The sequence below is a fragment of the Nerophis ophidion genome, linkage group LG23, assembly GCF_033978795.1.
Source record: "Nerophis ophidion isolate RoL-2023_Sa linkage group LG23, RoL_Noph_v1.0, whole genome shotgun sequence".
NCBI classification, from domain to species: Eukaryota; Metazoa; Chordata; class Actinopteri; order Syngnathiformes; family Syngnathidae; genus Nerophis; species Nerophis ophidion.
Window position 1 is genome coordinate 21,521,853 of NC_084633.1, and position 18,579 is coordinate 21,540,431.

The 18,579-nt window shown below is 39.3% G+C and overlaps 1 protein-coding gene across 4 annotated transcripts in view; it reads right to left on the minus strand.

The window, feature by feature from the left end:
* The window catches only part of gaa (alpha glucosidase), a 50,904-nt gene extending 35,131 nt beyond the window's left edge, over positions 1–15,773 (minus strand). For 3 of the 4 annotated variants that reach the window (XR_009803953.1, XR_009803954.1, XM_061885256.1), the window contains exons 1-10: positions 15,113–15,770; positions 13,503–13,654; positions 9,947–10,112; positions 9,771–9,867; positions 9,589–9,708; positions 9,410–9,528; positions 4,386–4,517; positions 3,128–3,238; positions 527–640; positions 295–379 (exon numbers count right to left, since the gene is read on the minus strand). Coding sequence is in view for 2 of the 4 variants with exons in the window: in XM_061885256.1 (XP_061741240.1) it covers positions 295–379; positions 527–640; positions 3,128–3,238; positions 4,386–4,517; positions 9,410–9,528; positions 9,589–9,708; positions 9,771–9,867; positions 9,947–10,112; positions 13,503–13,654; positions 15,113–15,553 (1,537 nt within the window). In the remaining 2 variants the exon portion in view is untranslated. Of the gene's footprint in view, positions 1–294; positions 380–526; positions 641–3,127; positions 3,239–4,385; positions 4,518–9,409; positions 9,529–9,588; positions 9,709–9,770; positions 9,868–9,946; positions 10,113–13,502; positions 13,655–15,112 lie in introns of all 4 variants that reach the window. The other variant, XM_061885257.1, reaches the window with a different exon arrangement.
* Positions 15,774–18,579: the final 2,806 nt, after the last annotated feature.

The following is an 18,579-nucleotide window of genomic DNA, read 5'->3' on the forward strand; positions in this document are numbered from 1 at the left end:
GAGTGTTGTTAAAAGGAAAGGCCATGTAACACAGTGGTGACAACTTTTTTGCAATGTGTTGCTGCCATTAAATTCCAAGTTAATGATTATTTGCACAAAAAAAAAAAAAAATTTCTCAGTTCAAACATAAAATATCTTGTCTTTGCAGTCTATTCAGTCGAAAATAAGTTGAAAGGATTTGCAAATCATTGTATTCTGTTCTTATTTACCATTTAAACAATGTGACAACTTCAATGGCATGTGTGCCAGTGGTTTTGGAATATGCAATAGGCCAGACGGATTTAGTAAACTTACTTGGTGTGTAAGGTGGGTTCTCAACATCTGTGTCAGGACAACCTTCCAATGAGCCCGAAACAAAACTGGAGGGTTCGTTCATATCCTGTGTGGGAGATTGAAGTAAAGTTAACTCACAGGACAGGTCTCAGTTATGAGCGGACACAAGTCACCGTCATATTGCGTGTTGTGCTTGGTGAGTGCAGACCAGGTGTGTGTGTGTGTGTGTGTGTGTGTGTGTGTGTGTCCTTACAATCCACAATCCATCCACGGGCACCTGGGCATAAAAAGTCCTAATACAGTCTTCCCACCAGTGTCGTGTCTCCGGGTTGGTGAAGTCCGGGAATGCCGTGGGACCAGGCCAAACCTGAATGCACAGACAGGGAACGTGCTTATACCAGGGGTGTACAAACTTTTTCCATGAAAAAATTGAAGCATGCGATGGCCATTTTGATATTTTTCAGTTTTCAAACCATAACAAAATACCGTATTTCTTTGAATTGCCGCCGGGGCGCTAATTAATTTAAAACCTCTTCTCACTCCTGCGCTTACCAAAGGCATGCGGTAAAAGTAAGCATGCGCTAATTATTTTAAAACCTCTTCTCACTCCGGCACTTACCAAAGGAATGCAGTAAAATTTGAGTGTGATGTAAGCTTGGACCTTAAATCCTACTGAATAGCTCTTAATCTTCTTCCCTTCATGTGATTTTAAATTTCCGGTATTGAAATCAGCCTCCTCCACTTTGAAAATGACGACAGGGGAAGTGTCACTCGTGAGTCGTGACGTCATGAGTTTGACCAGGCAGTAATTCAAGGCAGGCGCATACTATATACTTCTACAAAGAAGAAGGTTGTCCTCATTGAGTTATCATCAGTAACTACAGTTGGTCGCTACATCTGTAAGTGCAATTTAATCATCATCATCAATCTTTATTGCAGACCTTAAGATCCATTAAACATATAAAAAACACAATACAAAACATTAAAAATAAAACACTAAAAAGAAACATAAAGCCCAAATGTCAGTTTCTAACATAACATGTGTGCCAATGGTTCCACAGTCCAGATGAGTATCTAACAGAACTGCAGCCAGGGTTCGTTAACATGTTAAAGTGACAATAAGGAGTTTTAATGCAAAAACAAACAAGTTCGCTTTTATTTCATTGCCTAGAGAAGTTTTTACTATGCAAAGCCAAACCCATTTATCAACAACACCCAGAAACGGCGCCGGCTTCGCTGGGCCTGAGCTCATCTAAGATGGACTAATGCAAAGTGGAAAAATAGTCTGTGGTCTGACGAGTCCACATTTCAAATGGTTTTTGGAAATGTGGACGTCGTGTCCTCTGGAACAAAGAGGAAAAGAACCATCCGGACTGTTATAGGTGCAAAGTGTAAAAGCCAGCATGTGTGATGGTATGGGGGTGTATTAGTGCCCAAGGCATGGGTAACTTACACATCTGTGAAGGTACCATTAATGCTGAAAGGTACATACAACTTTTGGAGCAACATGTGCAATAATTACATTTTTATGCCAAAGTAAATTAGCTGTGGCAATTTGCTCTTATTTTACCGACTTCCTTTTCCCCTTCTGTGATGTGTGTGTAAATGGGGCACTTTTTTTCTGTATGGCATATTTGTTGCCGCACCGGCGGCGGTTAAAGAACTTTTAATATATTTACCGATTGTTTATTTTTTTGCTTCAGCACGCACAATTGACTTTATTATTTATTGCGGTGTTGTGAGCAGGGTGACGAAGTACAATATGTTACATTTTATATCATATTATATTTATATTCAAGGGAATACGGTTTGTGGATTTTTGTTTTTTGTTTACCTTTAGGGCTTCCAGGCACCATAAAGGGTTCAGTTATTAAAATGTTGAAAACAAGTTAAATTGTCATTTTTTAAATGTTTTTTATTCAACGCTTACAGTAAATCTCTACAGTGTATCAACTTCATGTTGATATTAAGTAAAAAAAAAAAGGTTTTATGCCTTTTCTGTCAAAGACAATTTGGTTTTTTAAAATAAAACTGAAATATGCAGTATTTCCCCCGCTGCCCAAAAAATTCAGAAAGCAATGTTTGATATGAAGTAATTAAAGCCTTAAAAAGATCAATAATGCAGGACACCATTGATTGTAATTCATTATTTTTTTTGAGTAATCACAGTGACAAGATAAATAAAATCCCATTAAATATATTTTGGATCCAAAAGGTGCCCATCTCATAAAGTGATACATTTTTATTAGGTTTTGTTTTTAACTTTCAACACCTAAGTTACAAGATCAGTTCAGATATATATGTTGATTATACTTTTGAACTATTATTGTTTGTTTTAAGCTCTTTTGTCAAAGAAAATGTTGATGTTCTTATATGGCAACCACACAATATATGCAATATTTTCCACATAAAACATTTTAAAGTGAAATATTTGAAATAATTGGAGACTTGTAAATGTCAATAATTCATTAAATAGATTTTTTTTTTTTTTTTTTTGGAGCAATTGCAAAAAAAGAAAAACCAGAATCAGAATCGGAAATACATTATTGATCCCTGAGGGGAAATAAAACATTTTCAGCACAATCCCATTCAAGATCAGACAAATATTACAGGGATATAAAGATAGATAAATATATAAAATAAATAAAATAAAGACAGACAAAGGAAAAAAAACTTTTTCTAGTTAGATTTCACCTCATTCAACTTTATATATATATATAGATTTTTTTTTTTTGCAATTGCATTTCCAGAATGTGTGGCGGGCCGGTAAACAATTAGCTACGGGCCGCACTTTGGACACCCCTGGCTTATATACAGTACTATAGTGGACACATGGCAAAAAGGAATGTCTGACCTTCCCGATCAGAAGGTGACCTGTAGCGTTTTTTATAAACACGTCTCGTTTCAGTCCGTCGTCAAAGGGTTGGTAAGTTCCTGGAGGACTCGTGGTGCTGATCCCTGGGTCCTAAGGTGAGACGGTACATAGGAACGGGTCTTACTGGCACATACTGTATGTGTTAGTTCAGGGGTCACCAACCTTGTTGAAAGCAAGAGCTACTTCTTGGGTACTGATTAATGCCAAGGGCTACCAGTTTGATACACACTTCAATAAATTGCCAGAAATAGCCAATTTGCTCAATTTACCTTTAACTCTATGTTATTATTAATAATTAATGATATTTATCTTTGTGGAAACACTGATCATCATAGCTCGGTTGGTAGAGCGGCCGTGCCAGCAACTTGAGGGTTGCAGGTTCGAGCCATCCTAGTCACTGCCGTTGTGTCCTTGGGCAAGACACTTTACCCACCTGCTCCCAGTGCCACCCACACTGCTTTAAATGTAACTTAGATATTGGCTTTCACTATGTAAAAGCGCTATATAAATATAATTCACTTCACTTCATCTTAATGATTTCTCACAATAAACATATATTTTTGATGACATGTTTTAAATAGGTTAAAATCCAATCTGCACTTTGTTAGAATATATAACAAAATGGACCAAATCATTATTTCTTCTAGATTTTCCAGAACAAAAATTTTAAAAGAAATTCAAAAGACTTTGAAATAAGATTTAAATTTGATTCTACAGATTTTCTAGATTTTCCAAAATAATTTTTATTTTATTTTAATCATAAGTTTGAAGAAATATTTCAGAAATATTCTTGAAGAATTAAATTTAAATGAATTTATTATTCTTTACAATAAAAAAATTAAATTTACTTGAACATTGATTTAAATTGTCAGGAAAGAAGAGGAAGGAATTAAAAAGGTAAAAAGGTGTATGTGTTTAAAAATCCTAAAATCATTTTTAAAATTGTCTTTCTGAAAGTTATAAGAAGCAAAGTAAAAAAAAAAAAAATGAATTTATTTCAACAAGTGAAGACCAAGTCTTTAAAATATTTTCTTGGATTTTCAAATTCTATTTGAGTTTTGTCTCTCTTAGAATTAAAAATGTCCAGCAAAGCGAGACCAGCTTGCTAGTAAATAAATACGATTTAAAAAATAGAGGCAGCTCACTGGTAAGTGCTGCTATTTGAGCGACTCATCTGGTCCTTACGGGCACCGCGTTGGTGACCCCTGGTTTAGTTGGTAGGTAAGCTTTGTCTTACCAGGATGAGGATGTACTTCAGTCCTTTTTGGTGAAACTCCTCCGCCATGTCTTTAATGTCCTTGAAGCGCACAGGGTCAAAGGTGAATACCCGGCTTTTAGCTGCATAGTCAAGGTCGTTCCACTGCACATCCTAGCAGCAGCAAGAATACAAAAATAAGGATTTTGGAAGATTACTTTCATAACTGCACACAATAATAATAATTATTATTATTATTAGTATTAGTAGGGTTGTTAAAAATAATGACTTAACTCAGGTGATTAATCAGCAAAAAATATTGTGTTCATAATGTATACATGCAGATTATTCACAGGTTGTTATAGAGTCAGTGATCAGGTCAATGCAAAGATGAGTAAAGAGACTCAGACTGGTCTACTCACTGGCACTTTTATTATCAAAATACCCACTAACTGGACTTTAGATCAAATTATTACCAAGTTTGGTGAAAATGAAATATACAAACCCCGTTTCCATATGAGTTGGAAAATTGTGTTAGATGTAAATATAAACAGAATACAATGATTTGCAAATCATTTTCAACCCATATTCAGTTGAATATGCTACAAAGACAACATATTTGATGTTCTTTTTTTTTTGCAAATAATCATTAACTTTGGAATTTGATGCCAGCAACACGTGACAAAGAAGTTGGGAAAGGTGGCAATAAATACTGATAAAGTTGAGGAATGCTCATCAAACACTTATTTGGAACATCCCACAGGTGTGCAGGCTAATTGGGAACAGGTGGGTGCCATGATTGGATATAAAAACAGCTTCCATGAAATACTAAGTAATTCACAAACAAGGAAGGGGTGAGGGTCACCACTTTGTAAGCAAATAGTCAAACAGTTTTAGAACAACATTTCTCAACGAGCTATTGCAAGGAATTTAGGGATTTTACCATCTACGGTTCGTAAAATCATCAAAAGGTTCAGAGAATCTGGAGAAATCACTGCACGTAAGCGATGATATTACGGACCTTTGATCCCTCAGGCGGTACTGCATCAAAAATCGACATCAGTGTGTAAAGGATATCATCACATGGGCTCAGGAACACTTCATAAAACCACTGTCAGTAACTACAGTTGGTCGCTACATCTGTAAGTGCAAGTTAAAACTCTACTATGCAAAGCCAAACCCATTTATCAACAACACCCTGAAACGACACCGGCTTGGCTGGACCTGAGATCATCTGAGATAGACTGATGCAAAGTGGAAAGGTGTTCTGTGGTCTGACGAGTCCACATTTCAAATTATATTTGGAAACAGAGGACGTGGTGTCCTCCGGAACAAAGAGGAAAAAAAACATTCGGATTGTTATAGGCGCAAAGTGTAAAAGCCAGCATGTGTGATGGTATGGGGGTGTATTAGTGCCCAAGGCATGGGTAACTTACACATGTGTGATGGTATGGGGGTGTATTAGTGAACAAGACATGGGTAACTTACACATGTGTGATGGAATGGGGGTGTATTAGTGACCAAGGCATGGGTAACTTACACATGTGTGATGGTATGGGGGTGTATGAACAAGGCATGGGTAACTTACACATGTGTGATGGTATGGGGGTGCATTAGTGCCCAAGGCATGGGTAACTTACACATGTGTGATGGTATGGGGGTGTATTAGTGAACAAGACATGGGTAACTTACACATGTGTGATGGTATGGGGGTGTATTAGTGCCCAAGGCATGGGTAACTTACACATGTGTGATGGTATGGGGGTGTATTAGTGCCCAAGGCATGGGTAACTTACACATCTGTGAAGGCACCATTAATGCTGAAAGGTACATACAGGTTTTGGAACAACATATGTTGTCATCCAAGCAACATTATGATGGACGCCCCTGCTTATTTCAGCAAGACAATGCCAAGCCACGTGTTACAACAGTGTGGCTTTGTAGTAAAAAACTGCGGGTACTTTCCTGGCCCACCTACAGTCCAGGCCTGTCTCCCATGGAAAATGTGTGGTGCATTATGAAGCGTAAAATAGGACAGCGGAGACCCCGGACTGTTGAAGGACTGAAGCTCTACATAAAACAAGAATGGGAAAGAATTCCACTTTCAAAGCTTCAACAATTAGTTTCCTCAGTTCCCAAACGTTTATTGAGTGTAGTTAAAAGAAAAGGTGATGTAACACAGTGGTGAACATGCCCTTTCCCAACTACTGTTGCAGCCATGAAATTCTAAGTTAATTATTTGCAAAAAAAAAAAGTTTACGAGTTTGAACATCAAATATGTTGTCTTTGTAGTGCATTCAATTGAATATGGGTTGAAAAGGATTTGCAAATTATTGTATTCCGTTTATATTTACAATTTCCCAACTCATATGGAAACAGGGCTCGTATGTTCAAGTAAAACAATTCAAAAAGTGAAGTGAATTATATTTATACAGCGCTTTTCTCTAGTGACTCAAAGCGCTTTACATAGTGAAACCCAATATCTAAGTTACATTTAAAGCAGTGTGGGTGGCACTGGGAGCAGGTGGGTAAAGTGTCTTGCCCAAGGACACAACAGCAGTGACTAGGGTGGCCGAAGTGGGGATCGAATCTGGAACCCTCAAGTTGCTGGCACGGCCACTCTACCAACCGAGCTATACCGCCCCAAAAATGCTCTTGGATCACATTCTGACAATACAATTGCGATCCACAGAAATAAAATTGAGGTCTTTTTTTTTTTTTAATTTAACCGAGCAAGTAACAACCTGGAGTTAATCAGGATTGATCCAAATTTAATCGCGTGATTAATCTGATTTAAAGCATTAATAATTATATATACACCAGTAATTAAAACACAATCATGTTTTATATTGTCTAATAATGTATGATTCCATCAATATTAAAAATGGGCTTTAATTGACTTTAGATAAATTCTGTTCATTATAGTAATAAACTTTATTCTGTGCATTAAAAATAAATGTCCATTAAAATGCCCTTTATACTTTAAAAATATTAACTATAACATTTATTTATACTGTTTAAAAATATATATATACATTAGGACATATTAAAATACATTTATAAAGGATAATTCAATATAAAAAATAACAAATTATATTTTTTGTTTTTTACCTTTCTAAAGGAACTCAAAGCGCTTTAACACTATTTCCACATTCACCCATTCACACACACATTCACACACTGATGGCGGGAGCTGCCATATGCCAGGAGCTAACCACCTCCCATCAGGAGCAAGGGTGACGTGTCTTGCTCAAGGGCACAACGGACGTGATGAGGATAGTAGAAGGTGGGGATTGAACCAGGAACCCTCAGGTTGCCGGCACAGCAACTCTCCCAACCGCACCACGCCGTATGTATGATCCCGAAAGGGACAAGCGGTAGAAAATGGATGGTGGATAAAACATTCTGTGATTGAATGTAGTTAATTAGGCTTTTCTTTGTTTCTGAAAGCTTTAAACAGTATATAAATAAACAACATATGGAGATAAATACTCTGTCATTGGACAGATACTATATTAGATCACACAATAAAAATGATCAAATATAAAATGGAAGTAATTATTCATTATCTACCGCATTTTCCGGACCATAAGGTGCACCGGATAATAAGGCGCATTAAAGGAGTCTTTTTTTTTTTTTCTAAATGTAAAAGACCTTCCTGTGGTCTACATAACATGTAATGGTGGTTCTTTGCTCAAAATGTTGCATAGATGATGTTTTACACATCATCTTCAAGTCGCTTTCTGACAGTCTCTTCAGGATGCGCAGTTTTGTGGGCGGTCTTATTTATGTGGCTCACCTTCGGCAGCGTCTTCTCCCCGTCATCTTTGTTGTAGCGGTGTAGCGTGCAAGGACGGGAGGGGAAGATGTGTCAAAAGGTGGCGCTGACTGTTTTAATGACATTCAGACTTTACTTCACTCAATACCGGAGCAGCATCTCCTCATCTGGAAACAACCGCAGAGTCCCGTGAAAAACCGTCCAACTGGTAAAGTTCCTTGGGTGAATAATGTCAACTCACTACACTGATATGTTTTAGTGCTTTCATGGCTAGTTTACTGACAGATATAAGTAAGAACTTTACATTACTATATATTAGGAATGGCAACAGTGGAGGATTGTTGCGTTTCGGACCTGTTCCTCTTTCGGTCAACGCCCCCAGATTGTTTGATGACACATAAGCTGGTTTTAAATCAATCATAGACAGAGGTTGTTTTTTACCAAAGCGCCTTGAGAGATCAATCTAGATACAACATTTCAAAGCTCGGTCCAAATTGATCTGATCTCAAAATGGCAGTTTCTCCCTCCTCACTCACTCTCACCCGCCCCTCTTCTTCTCCTCCCTACTTTGGACAGTTGAGATAGGGATTGTTATGTCTTCATTCCAACATTCCAAATTCAAGGTCTATGTAAAAGGCTCTCACTTTAGCTGTTCTAAAATCTGACTAGGAAATAAAAAGACAACCAAATCCAACAGTATGAATGTCCCATAATAAGAAGATAGAGGAAGAAGAAGCTTATCGACTACAGTGTCATCACAGACTACAAAGGCGGACAAGCGCAACTTTTCAGGACTTCTATAGATCCTAAATACACATCAGCAGGTACCAGAAGCTAAGAAAAGTTTTATAATATGCTTTACCTTAAACAAACACCATAATAATACTCCTATGTTTAATGCACCAACAATCGATCAAGCGGTGCGGCTTCATAGCTTACCAAAGTCGTACTAAAACATTTTGATGGATTTTTGAGCACCGTGTGTAGTGTTCTATATATTCAACGGAACATTTCAAATGTTGGTGTTGTTTACTTGAGACATATTGCAATCACAGTGCTGTCTACATATATCTATTATGTTTGACTGCCATCTACTGGTCAGACTTATCATTAGACCATGTACCAAATAAAATAGCTTGGAGGTGGGTAAGCTCAACCAAACTCATTCCTTACATTAGTCGCACTGGGTTATGAGGCGTGCTGTTGAATTTTGAGAATTTTTTTTAATGTGCGCCTTATAGTCCGGAAAGTACGGTATATATTTTTTTACAGTATTAGGTTCATTTACCATGGGTAAGTTAGCATCATGCATCCTCTGTACCACCCGCCGTGTCACGTTAGTGCTCGTGTATCCCCAGCGACACAGGTGGAAGCCCAATGACCAATAAGGAGGCATCATGGGATACCCTGGGGATGAACACATTTTAAACATGTCTCTTTTAACACGATTAGTCGCATGACTTGTACCAATGACTTGCAGGTATTGTCGTAGAACAGTCTGAGGATCGGGACCCATGAAGATGTACAGATCCAGGATTCCACCTGTAGAGACCCAAGTCAGAGCTGGAAGAGGCTGCAGGATCACCTCTGGGGAGGAATACACTCTTAGAATAATAAAATGGCAAAATAATGTGTTTTAAAGTCCGCACCAATGGCATTGCTGTTGAGAAGGAACACCCCGTGTGCCAGTCCATCCTCCTCCTGGACCATGTAGAAGGGATGAGAGCCATAGAGGTTTGCATGGGCCTGTATGAAAAAGTAGACGTATACAGCTAAGTTACACTCTTGTCAACTGGGGGGGATATCTTTGTTTCAATATAATCACATGAGGGGCCATGTCTCGGTTCCAGAGGGTCAGGGAGGTCCAGTTTAGGTCCAAGATGAGGGAGGTGTAGTGCTCTCCAAGGCCTGACACAAGAGAGGAGGCCAAGGAGGTGGACAGCTGCAGGTACTGGTCAGAAAACAGCAAAGGCGCCACTGTGGTATTCATGCTAGATTGGAAAGAAAAAATAATTATATTACTATCTTGATATGATTGGTCATGTACTGCTCACACACACATATTATGTACATACATTATATATATATACATTATATATATATATATATATATATATATGTATATGTATATATCCATCCATCATCCTCCGCTTATCCGAGGTCGGGTCGCGGGGGCAGCAGCCTAAGCAGGGAAGCCTAGACTTCCCTCTCCCCAGCCACTTCGTCTAGCTCTTCCTGGGGGATCCCGAGGCGTTCCCAGGCCAGCCGGGAGACATAGTCTTCCCAACGTGTCCTGGGTCTTCCCCATGGCATCCTACCGGCTGGATGTGCCCTGAACACCTCGGGTGGCATCCTGACCAGATGCCCGAACCACCTCATCTGGCTCCTCTCCATGTGGAGGAGCAGCGGCTTTACTTTGAGTTCCTCCCGGATGGCAGAGCTTCTCACCCTATCTCTAAGGGAGAGACCAAAACTCATTTGGGCCGCTTGTACCCGTGATCTTATCCTTTCGGTCATGACCCAAAGCTCATGACCATAGGTGAGGATGGGAACATGGATCGACCGGTAAATTGAGAGCTTTGCCTTCCGGCTCAGCTCCTTCTTCACCACAACGTATCGATACAGCGTCCGCATTACTGAAGACGCCGCACCGATCCGCCTGTCGATCTCACGATCCACTCTTCCCCCACTCGTGAACAAGACTCCTAGGTACTTGAACTCCTCCACTTGGGGCAGGGTCTCCTCCCCAACCCGGAGATGGCACTCCACCCTTTTCCGGGCGAGAACCATGGACTCGGACTTGGAGGTGCTGATTCTCATTCCGGTCGCTTCACACTCGGCTGCGAACCGATCCAGTGAGAGCTGAAGAACCCGGTCAGATGAAGCCATCAGGACCACATCATCTGCAAAAAGCAGAGACCTAATCCTGTGGCCACCAAACCAGAACCCCTCAACGCCTTGACTGTGCCTAGAAATTCTGTCCATAAAAGTTATGAACAGAATGGGTGACAAAGGACAGCCTTGGCGGAGTCCAACCCTCACTGGAAATGTGTCCGACTTACTGCCGGCAATGCGGACCAAGCTCTGGTACTGATCATACACGGAGCGGACCGCCACAATAAGACAGTCTGATACCCCATACTCTCTGAGCACTCCCCACAGGACTTCCCGAGGGACACGGTCCAATGCCTTCTCCAAGTCCACAAAGCACATGTAGACTGGTTGGGCAAACTCCCATGCACCCTCAAGAACCCTGCCCAGAGTATAGAGCTGGTCCACAGTTCCACGACCAGGACGAAAACCACACTGTTCCTCCTGAATCCGAGGTTCAACTAATAATACATATACATATACATATACATATACATATATATATATATATATACATATATATATATATATATATATATATATATATATATATATATATATATATATATATATATATTAGGGCTGTGGATCTTTGGGTGTCCCACGATTCGATTCAATATCAATTCTTGGGGTCACGATTCGATAATATATCGATTTTTTCGATTCGATTCTTGATTCAAAAACGATATTTTTCCGGTTCAAAAGGATTCTGTATTCATTCAATACATAGATTTCAGCAGGATCTACCCCAGTCTGCTGACATGCTAGCAGAGTAATAGTTTTTTTTTTTTTAAAAGCTTCTATAATTGTAAAGAACAATGTTTTATCAACTGATTGCAATAATGTAAGTTTAATTATTAAAGGAAGCAAAAATATGACTTATTTTATCTTTGTGAAAACATTGGACACAGTGTGTTGTCCAGCTTATGAGATGCCATGCAAGTGTAAGCCACTGTGACACTTTTTTTTTATTTTCATAAATGTCTAATGATAATGTCAATGAGGGATTTTTAATCACTGCTATGCTGAAATTATAACTAATATTGATACTGTTGTTGATAATATTCATTTTTGGTTCACTATTTTTGGTTTGTTCTGTCTGGTGTTTGTGTCTCCTCTCAATTGATTGATTGATTGATTGATTGATACTTTTATTAGTAGATTGCACAGTACAGTACATATTCTGTACAATTGACCACTAAATGGTAACACCCCAATAAGTCTTTCAACTTGTTTAAGTCGGGGTCCACCTTCATCAATTCATGGTACAAATATATACTATCAACATAATACAGTCATCACACAAGTTAATCATCATAGTATATACATTGAATTATTTACATTATTTACAATCCGGGGGGTGGGATGAGGAGCTTTGGTTGATATCAGTACTTCAGTCATCAACAATTGCATCAACAGAGAAATGTGGACATTGAAACAGTGTAGGTGTGACTTAGTAGAATTGCTCTGTTTATTGCAGTTCTGAGTGTTGCTGGCTCAGGTTTGGTTTTGGAATTGGATTGCATTGTTATGGTATTGCTGTGTAGTGGTTTGTTGGATGGATAAAATTAAAAAAATTAAAAACAATTCAATTCGTATTCGAATCGATTTTTTCCCACACCCCTAATATATATATCTTTACAAGTGTATGTAAACATTTGATCTTGACTGAATATGTGTATGTATGTATACACACTCACACACACACACACACACACACACAAGTTGACATATACTTGTAAAGAACATAATGTCATGGCTGTCTTGACTTTCCAATCATTTTTAAAACAGTTGTTTTTGTGATAGAGAGATTGGAGCACATACTTCTGCTGGACATTCTGTATTTCTGTATCATCAGAAAATGGACAGCTAAACCATAACCCTATACTAGTGGTTCTCAAATGGGGGTACGCGTACCCCTGGGGGTACTTGAAGGTATGCCAAGGGGTATGTGAGATTTTTTTTTAAATAATCTAAAAATAGCAGAAATTCAAAAATCCTTGATAAATATATTTATTGAACAATACTTCAACAAAATATGAATGTAAGTTCATAAAGTGTGAAAAGAAATACAACAATGCAATATTCAGTGTTGACAGCTAGATTTTTTGTGGACATGTTCCATAAATATTGATGTTAAAGATTTCTTTTTTTGTGAAGAAATGTTTAGAAGTAAGTTGATGAATCCAGATGGATCTCTATTACAATCCCCAAAGTTGATGATTACTTCTATGTGTAGAAATCTTTATCTATAATTGAATCACTTGTTTGTTTTCCAACAAGTTTTTAGTTATTTTTATATCTTTTTTCCAAATAGTTCAAGTTGCAATAAGTTGCACTGTTATACAATTTAATAAATCAGAAACTGATGACATAGTGCTGTATTTTACGTCTGTATCTCTTTTTTTCAACCAAAAATGCTTTGCTCTGATACTTGAATTAAAAAAAATGTACACAGGGGGTACATCACTGAAAAAAGGTTGAGAACCACTGGTCTATACTGTACTTACAGCACCCTTCCATTGGATTTGCGAGTCACGACGAAGCCAAATGGCTCGGTCTGGTACTTAACGGCATACAAGGCATCCTGGGCAGCGGCCTTGCCCTGAGGGACCCCAGAAGGAAGGTCAACTTCATATCTGCGTGCCCAAGGATCCTTCAGCTGCGTGGAAAACACAAAGTTGTCTTATGTGCGTTGGTTGAGGTGGGCGGGGTTGGGGGTGCGGGGGTGTATAATATAGCCTGAAAGAGTCATGGATGCAAGGGGTTCTGGGTAATTGTTATGTTGTGTTTATGTTGTGTTACTGTGAAGATGTTCTCCTGAAATGTGTCATTCTTGTTTGGTGTGGATTGACATTGTGGCGCATATTAGTAAGAGTGTTAAAGTTGTTCATATCACAACCTTCAGTGTAACCTGTATGGCTGTTGACTATATGCCCTGCAATCTCGTACAAGTGACAATAGAAGCAGCAAGATGCATGCGTCCGGCCGGCACCGAGATAGCATGTTGTAACGGCGGGCGATGACATATTGTAGAGGACGTTAAAAGTAAAGCCATCACGACACGCCTCAATATTGTAGTAAAGATTGGAGGATGTTAACACCGGTTGATGTCCGGGAGAGGCACCAAAATCCAGAAACCCTCCGAAACAATTGGGGTGTCGGCGATTATGCATGCGACTCCGGAGCTGCGAGTTGCCGACCCGTTCTAGTCCTTCCTTCACTCTCACTATAAATGATAAATGGGTTGTACTTGTATAGCGCTTATCTACCTTCAAGGTACTCAAAGCACTTTGAGACTACTTCCACATTCACACACACATTCACACACTGATGGAGGGAGCTGACATGCAAGGCGCTAACCAGCACCCATCAGGAGCAAGGGTGAAGTGTCTTGCTCAGGACACAACGGACATGACGAGGTTGGTACTAGGTGGGGATTGAACCAGGGACCCTCGGGTTGCGCACGGCCACTCTTCCACTGCGCCACGCTATCCTCATCCGTGAATCTTTCATCCTTGCTCAACTTATGTGGGTTCTTCCGAGGATGTCGTAGTCGTAGTGGTTTGTACAGTCCTTTGAGACATTTGTGATTTAGGGCTATATAAATAAACATTGATTGATTGATTGAAATTAATGGGGAAATCGTCACTTTCTCATCCACAAATCTTTCATCCTTGCTCAACTTATGTGGGTTCTTCCGAGGATGTCGTAGTCGTAATGGTTTGTACAGTCCTTTGAGACATTTGTGATTTAGGGCTATATAAATAAACACTGATTGATTGATTGAAATTAATGGGGAAATCGTCGCTTTCTCGGTCCGAATCGCTCTAGCTGCTGGTGGCCATGATTGTAAACAATGTTCAGATGTGAGGAGCCCTACAACCCGCGACGTCACGCGCACATCGTCTGCTACTTCCGGTACAGGCAAGGCTTTTTTATTAGCCACCAAAAGTTGCCAACTTTATCGTGGATGTTCTCTACTAAATCCTTTCAGCAAAAATATGGCAATATGGCGAAATGATGAAGTATGACACATAGAATGGAGCTGCTATCCCCGTTTAAATAAGAACATCTCATTTCAGTAGGCCTTCAAACATTTCATGGAATAGTTTCTCACAGTGAGGCGCAGGCAGCCTGCAGACTCCCGGGTCTCCTGCAGGTGAAGAGTGGGGACATCTCCGGGCAGGTATGAGGGCTTGTCCCGGGTCAGGGTGGCAGCCTGCCCCCGGTGGGTGGGGGTGAGGCCAGCCATGGTGTATCCCGGGTATCCATGAGGGTAGAAGCACCATGGAGCTCTGGAAGAGTTAGTGAGTGGAGAGTAACAACAAGCTCTTTGCTCGCAGGCCCCGCGACTGAGGACTCTGTCCCGGCCACAGTCGAAGCGTCTGTCCGGGGACATGACACACTGGCGGGGTTGTGTCTCCGGTGGGGACATGACACACTGGCGGGGTTGTGTCTCCGGTGAAGTTTGCTGAAGTTTGCGGGTAAAAAAGTGCAAAAGTGCAGCCGCCACTAGAGTGAGAAGCACAGCTCCAGTTAGCTTGCTACTTACAGCCATGAGCTCGCTAAGACCAAGTTGAGGAAGAGAAAAAAAAGCAAGAAGACGAAGACTTGAGTGTTGTTAAGTCTTCCATGTTGTTGTGCTGTCTCTTAGTGCGCCATGACACCAAGAAGAGAAGTTAGTTTAAGTCGCCATCATGCAGAGTTAAAATATTGTGTGTGTTTGTGTCTCTTTAAACATGGCGGCCACAAACATGGCAGCTACAGCAAGCGGGAGTAGACAAAATAGCTCAAACGCCGTAGTCCTCTTTAAAAATCTTTCCCCGGCAGCTCTTTCTGATCATTAAAAATAATTATATATTTTTATAATAAAATACCATAAAAGAGATTAACATATGTTTGAATGCACATTTTTATTAGCCATGATGCTATATATATATATATATATATATATATATATATATATATATATATATATATATATATATATATATATATATTTATATATATATATTTATATATATATAAAACACCTTCATCCTCTTTACAAACTTTCCCCAGCAAGCTTTTGATCATTAAAAATGATAATACAAAATATGTACGATTGAGCTATGACTTAATATTTTTATAATGAAATATAATAAAAAAAGATTAAAATATGTTTGAATGCATATTTTTTATTAGCCATGATGCTATGTATATATATGTATACACACACTAGGGCTGAGAATCATTGGGTGTCCCACGATTTGATTCAATATCGATTCTTGGATTGATTAAAAAAATAAAAATACAAATAAAAATTGAAAATTATAAGAAAAAAAATCGATTTAAAAAAAATGAGAATTGATTCTGAATCGCACAACGTACACGATTCGATTCGTATTCAAATCGATTTTTTCCCACACCCCTAATATACACATTTATATATATATATACATATATATATATATATATATATATATATATATATATGTATGTATATATCCATCCATTTTCTACCGCTTATTCCCTTTCGGGGTCGCGGGGGGTGCTGGCGCCTATCTCAGCTACAATCGGGCGGAAGGCGGTGTACACCCTGGACAAGTCGCTACCTCATCGCAGGGCCAACACAGATAGACAGACAACATTCACACACTAGGGACCATTTAGTGTTGCCAATCAACCTATCCCCAGGTGCATGCCTTTGGAGGTGGGAGGGGCCTATCCCCAGGTGCATGTCTTTGGAGGTGGGAGGGGCCTATCCCCAGGTGCATGTCTTTGGAAGTGGGAGGAAGCCGGAGTACCCGGAGGGAACCCACGCATTCACGGGGAGAACATGCAAACTCCACACAGAAAGATCCCGAGCCTGGATTTGAACCCAGGACTGCAGGACCTTCGTATTGTGAGGCAGACGCACTAACCCCTTTCCCACCGTGAAGCGACCATATATATATATATATATATATATATATATATATATATATATATATATATATATATATGAATAAATAAATAAATATGCATTTAAACATATGTTATTATTTTTTTCTTTATGGTATTTTATTATAACCAATATTAAGCAATAGCCCCGCAACTCCAAAAGGGACAAGCGGTAGGAAATGGATGGATGTGTGTGTATATATATATATATATATATATATATATATATATACATATATGTAAATATAAAACGCCCTCAGCCTCAAGTTTTGATTATTAAAAATAATAATAAATAAGATGTACAATTAAGCTATTAATGTTTTTTCTTTATAAAATACCATTAAAAAAACTAAAAAAGATTGACATGACGTAGCGGCTGGCTATGGGGTGTTAGCCAATGACATTGGCTGGGGGGCGGGACTTCCGGGGAAAAAGTGACGTTGACGATAGCTGTTGGGAGTGTTGCCGGGAAAAGAGTGGAGACACACTTTGGAGTTATTGTGTGTTTGAGTTGCATCTTTGACAATAAAGACAAGACATTCAAAGAAGTTGCATGAGCCTACATTCCTGGATTATTACATGACACGTGGTTATGTCTCTTTAAACATGGCGGCAGTAAACATGGCAGCTACGGCAAGCGAGAGTTGACAAAATAGCTCAAACGCCTTCATAAAAGCAGCTCTTTTCGATCATTAAAACTAATTATGAAAGGGATGTACAATTGAGCTATAACTTAATATTTTTAGAATAAAACACCATGAAGGGAAAAAAAAAGATAAACATATGTTTTAATGTTTTAATTATTAGTCAATTACAGTATTTGGATGTTCCATGATTGAACATTAAAACTTAACAATGTTGTCACAACTTCAGGCTATTCTTTGTTCCAACTTTAATAAAGATGCACATTTGAGCTATTATTAATTTAAATATCATACTAGCAGACTATCCTGTTATAATAAAATACCATAAAGAAAAAAAAAGATTAACATATGTTTAGATGCATATTTTTATTATTAGTAAATTACAGTATTTGGATGATTGAACATTAAAACTAACAATGTTGTCACAACTTCAGGCTGTGTTCAACTTTATCATTCATTTTTTTTTTTAAAGAAGCACATTTGAGCTTGTGACCGACTCCTGCCGTCGTCGTGCGGGTTCCATGGACCATCAAGGAAGGACATCTCTTTCGAGCAGGTTTGACTCTCGTTTATTCTTTCAATAACAGAAGCTTGTCTGCGGTCGGGTCGCTTTTCAGCTCCTTCTCTCCTACTCGCTCCTCGCTCGCTTTCAGCCGGCCGCGTGGTCGCTGTCTTCGGCTCGCTGTCTGTCGCTGTCGGTGGTCAGGTTCTGCTGCGGGTTCTCTTACTCCTTCTCCCCTTTTATACACTGTGAAGGGATAAGTCAATTGTGTGCCGGTGTGCGAGCCACACACCTGATCTCGCTCGGAGCGTGGCTCCTGGCTCTCCGCTCAGCCGCATTCTCCGCCTCTTTGCTGCCATCTTTGGCAGGGCTCCAGCGTGTCCGGCCCCGCAGCTCGTTCGTTGGCTCCGCCTCTCTACAGAGCTGTTTATTAAAATATACTAGCAGCCTATCCTGTGTTCCAGGGCTGATTAGCGCCACAAGCAGTGATTGATATGAACTCATGTCTAAGTCATT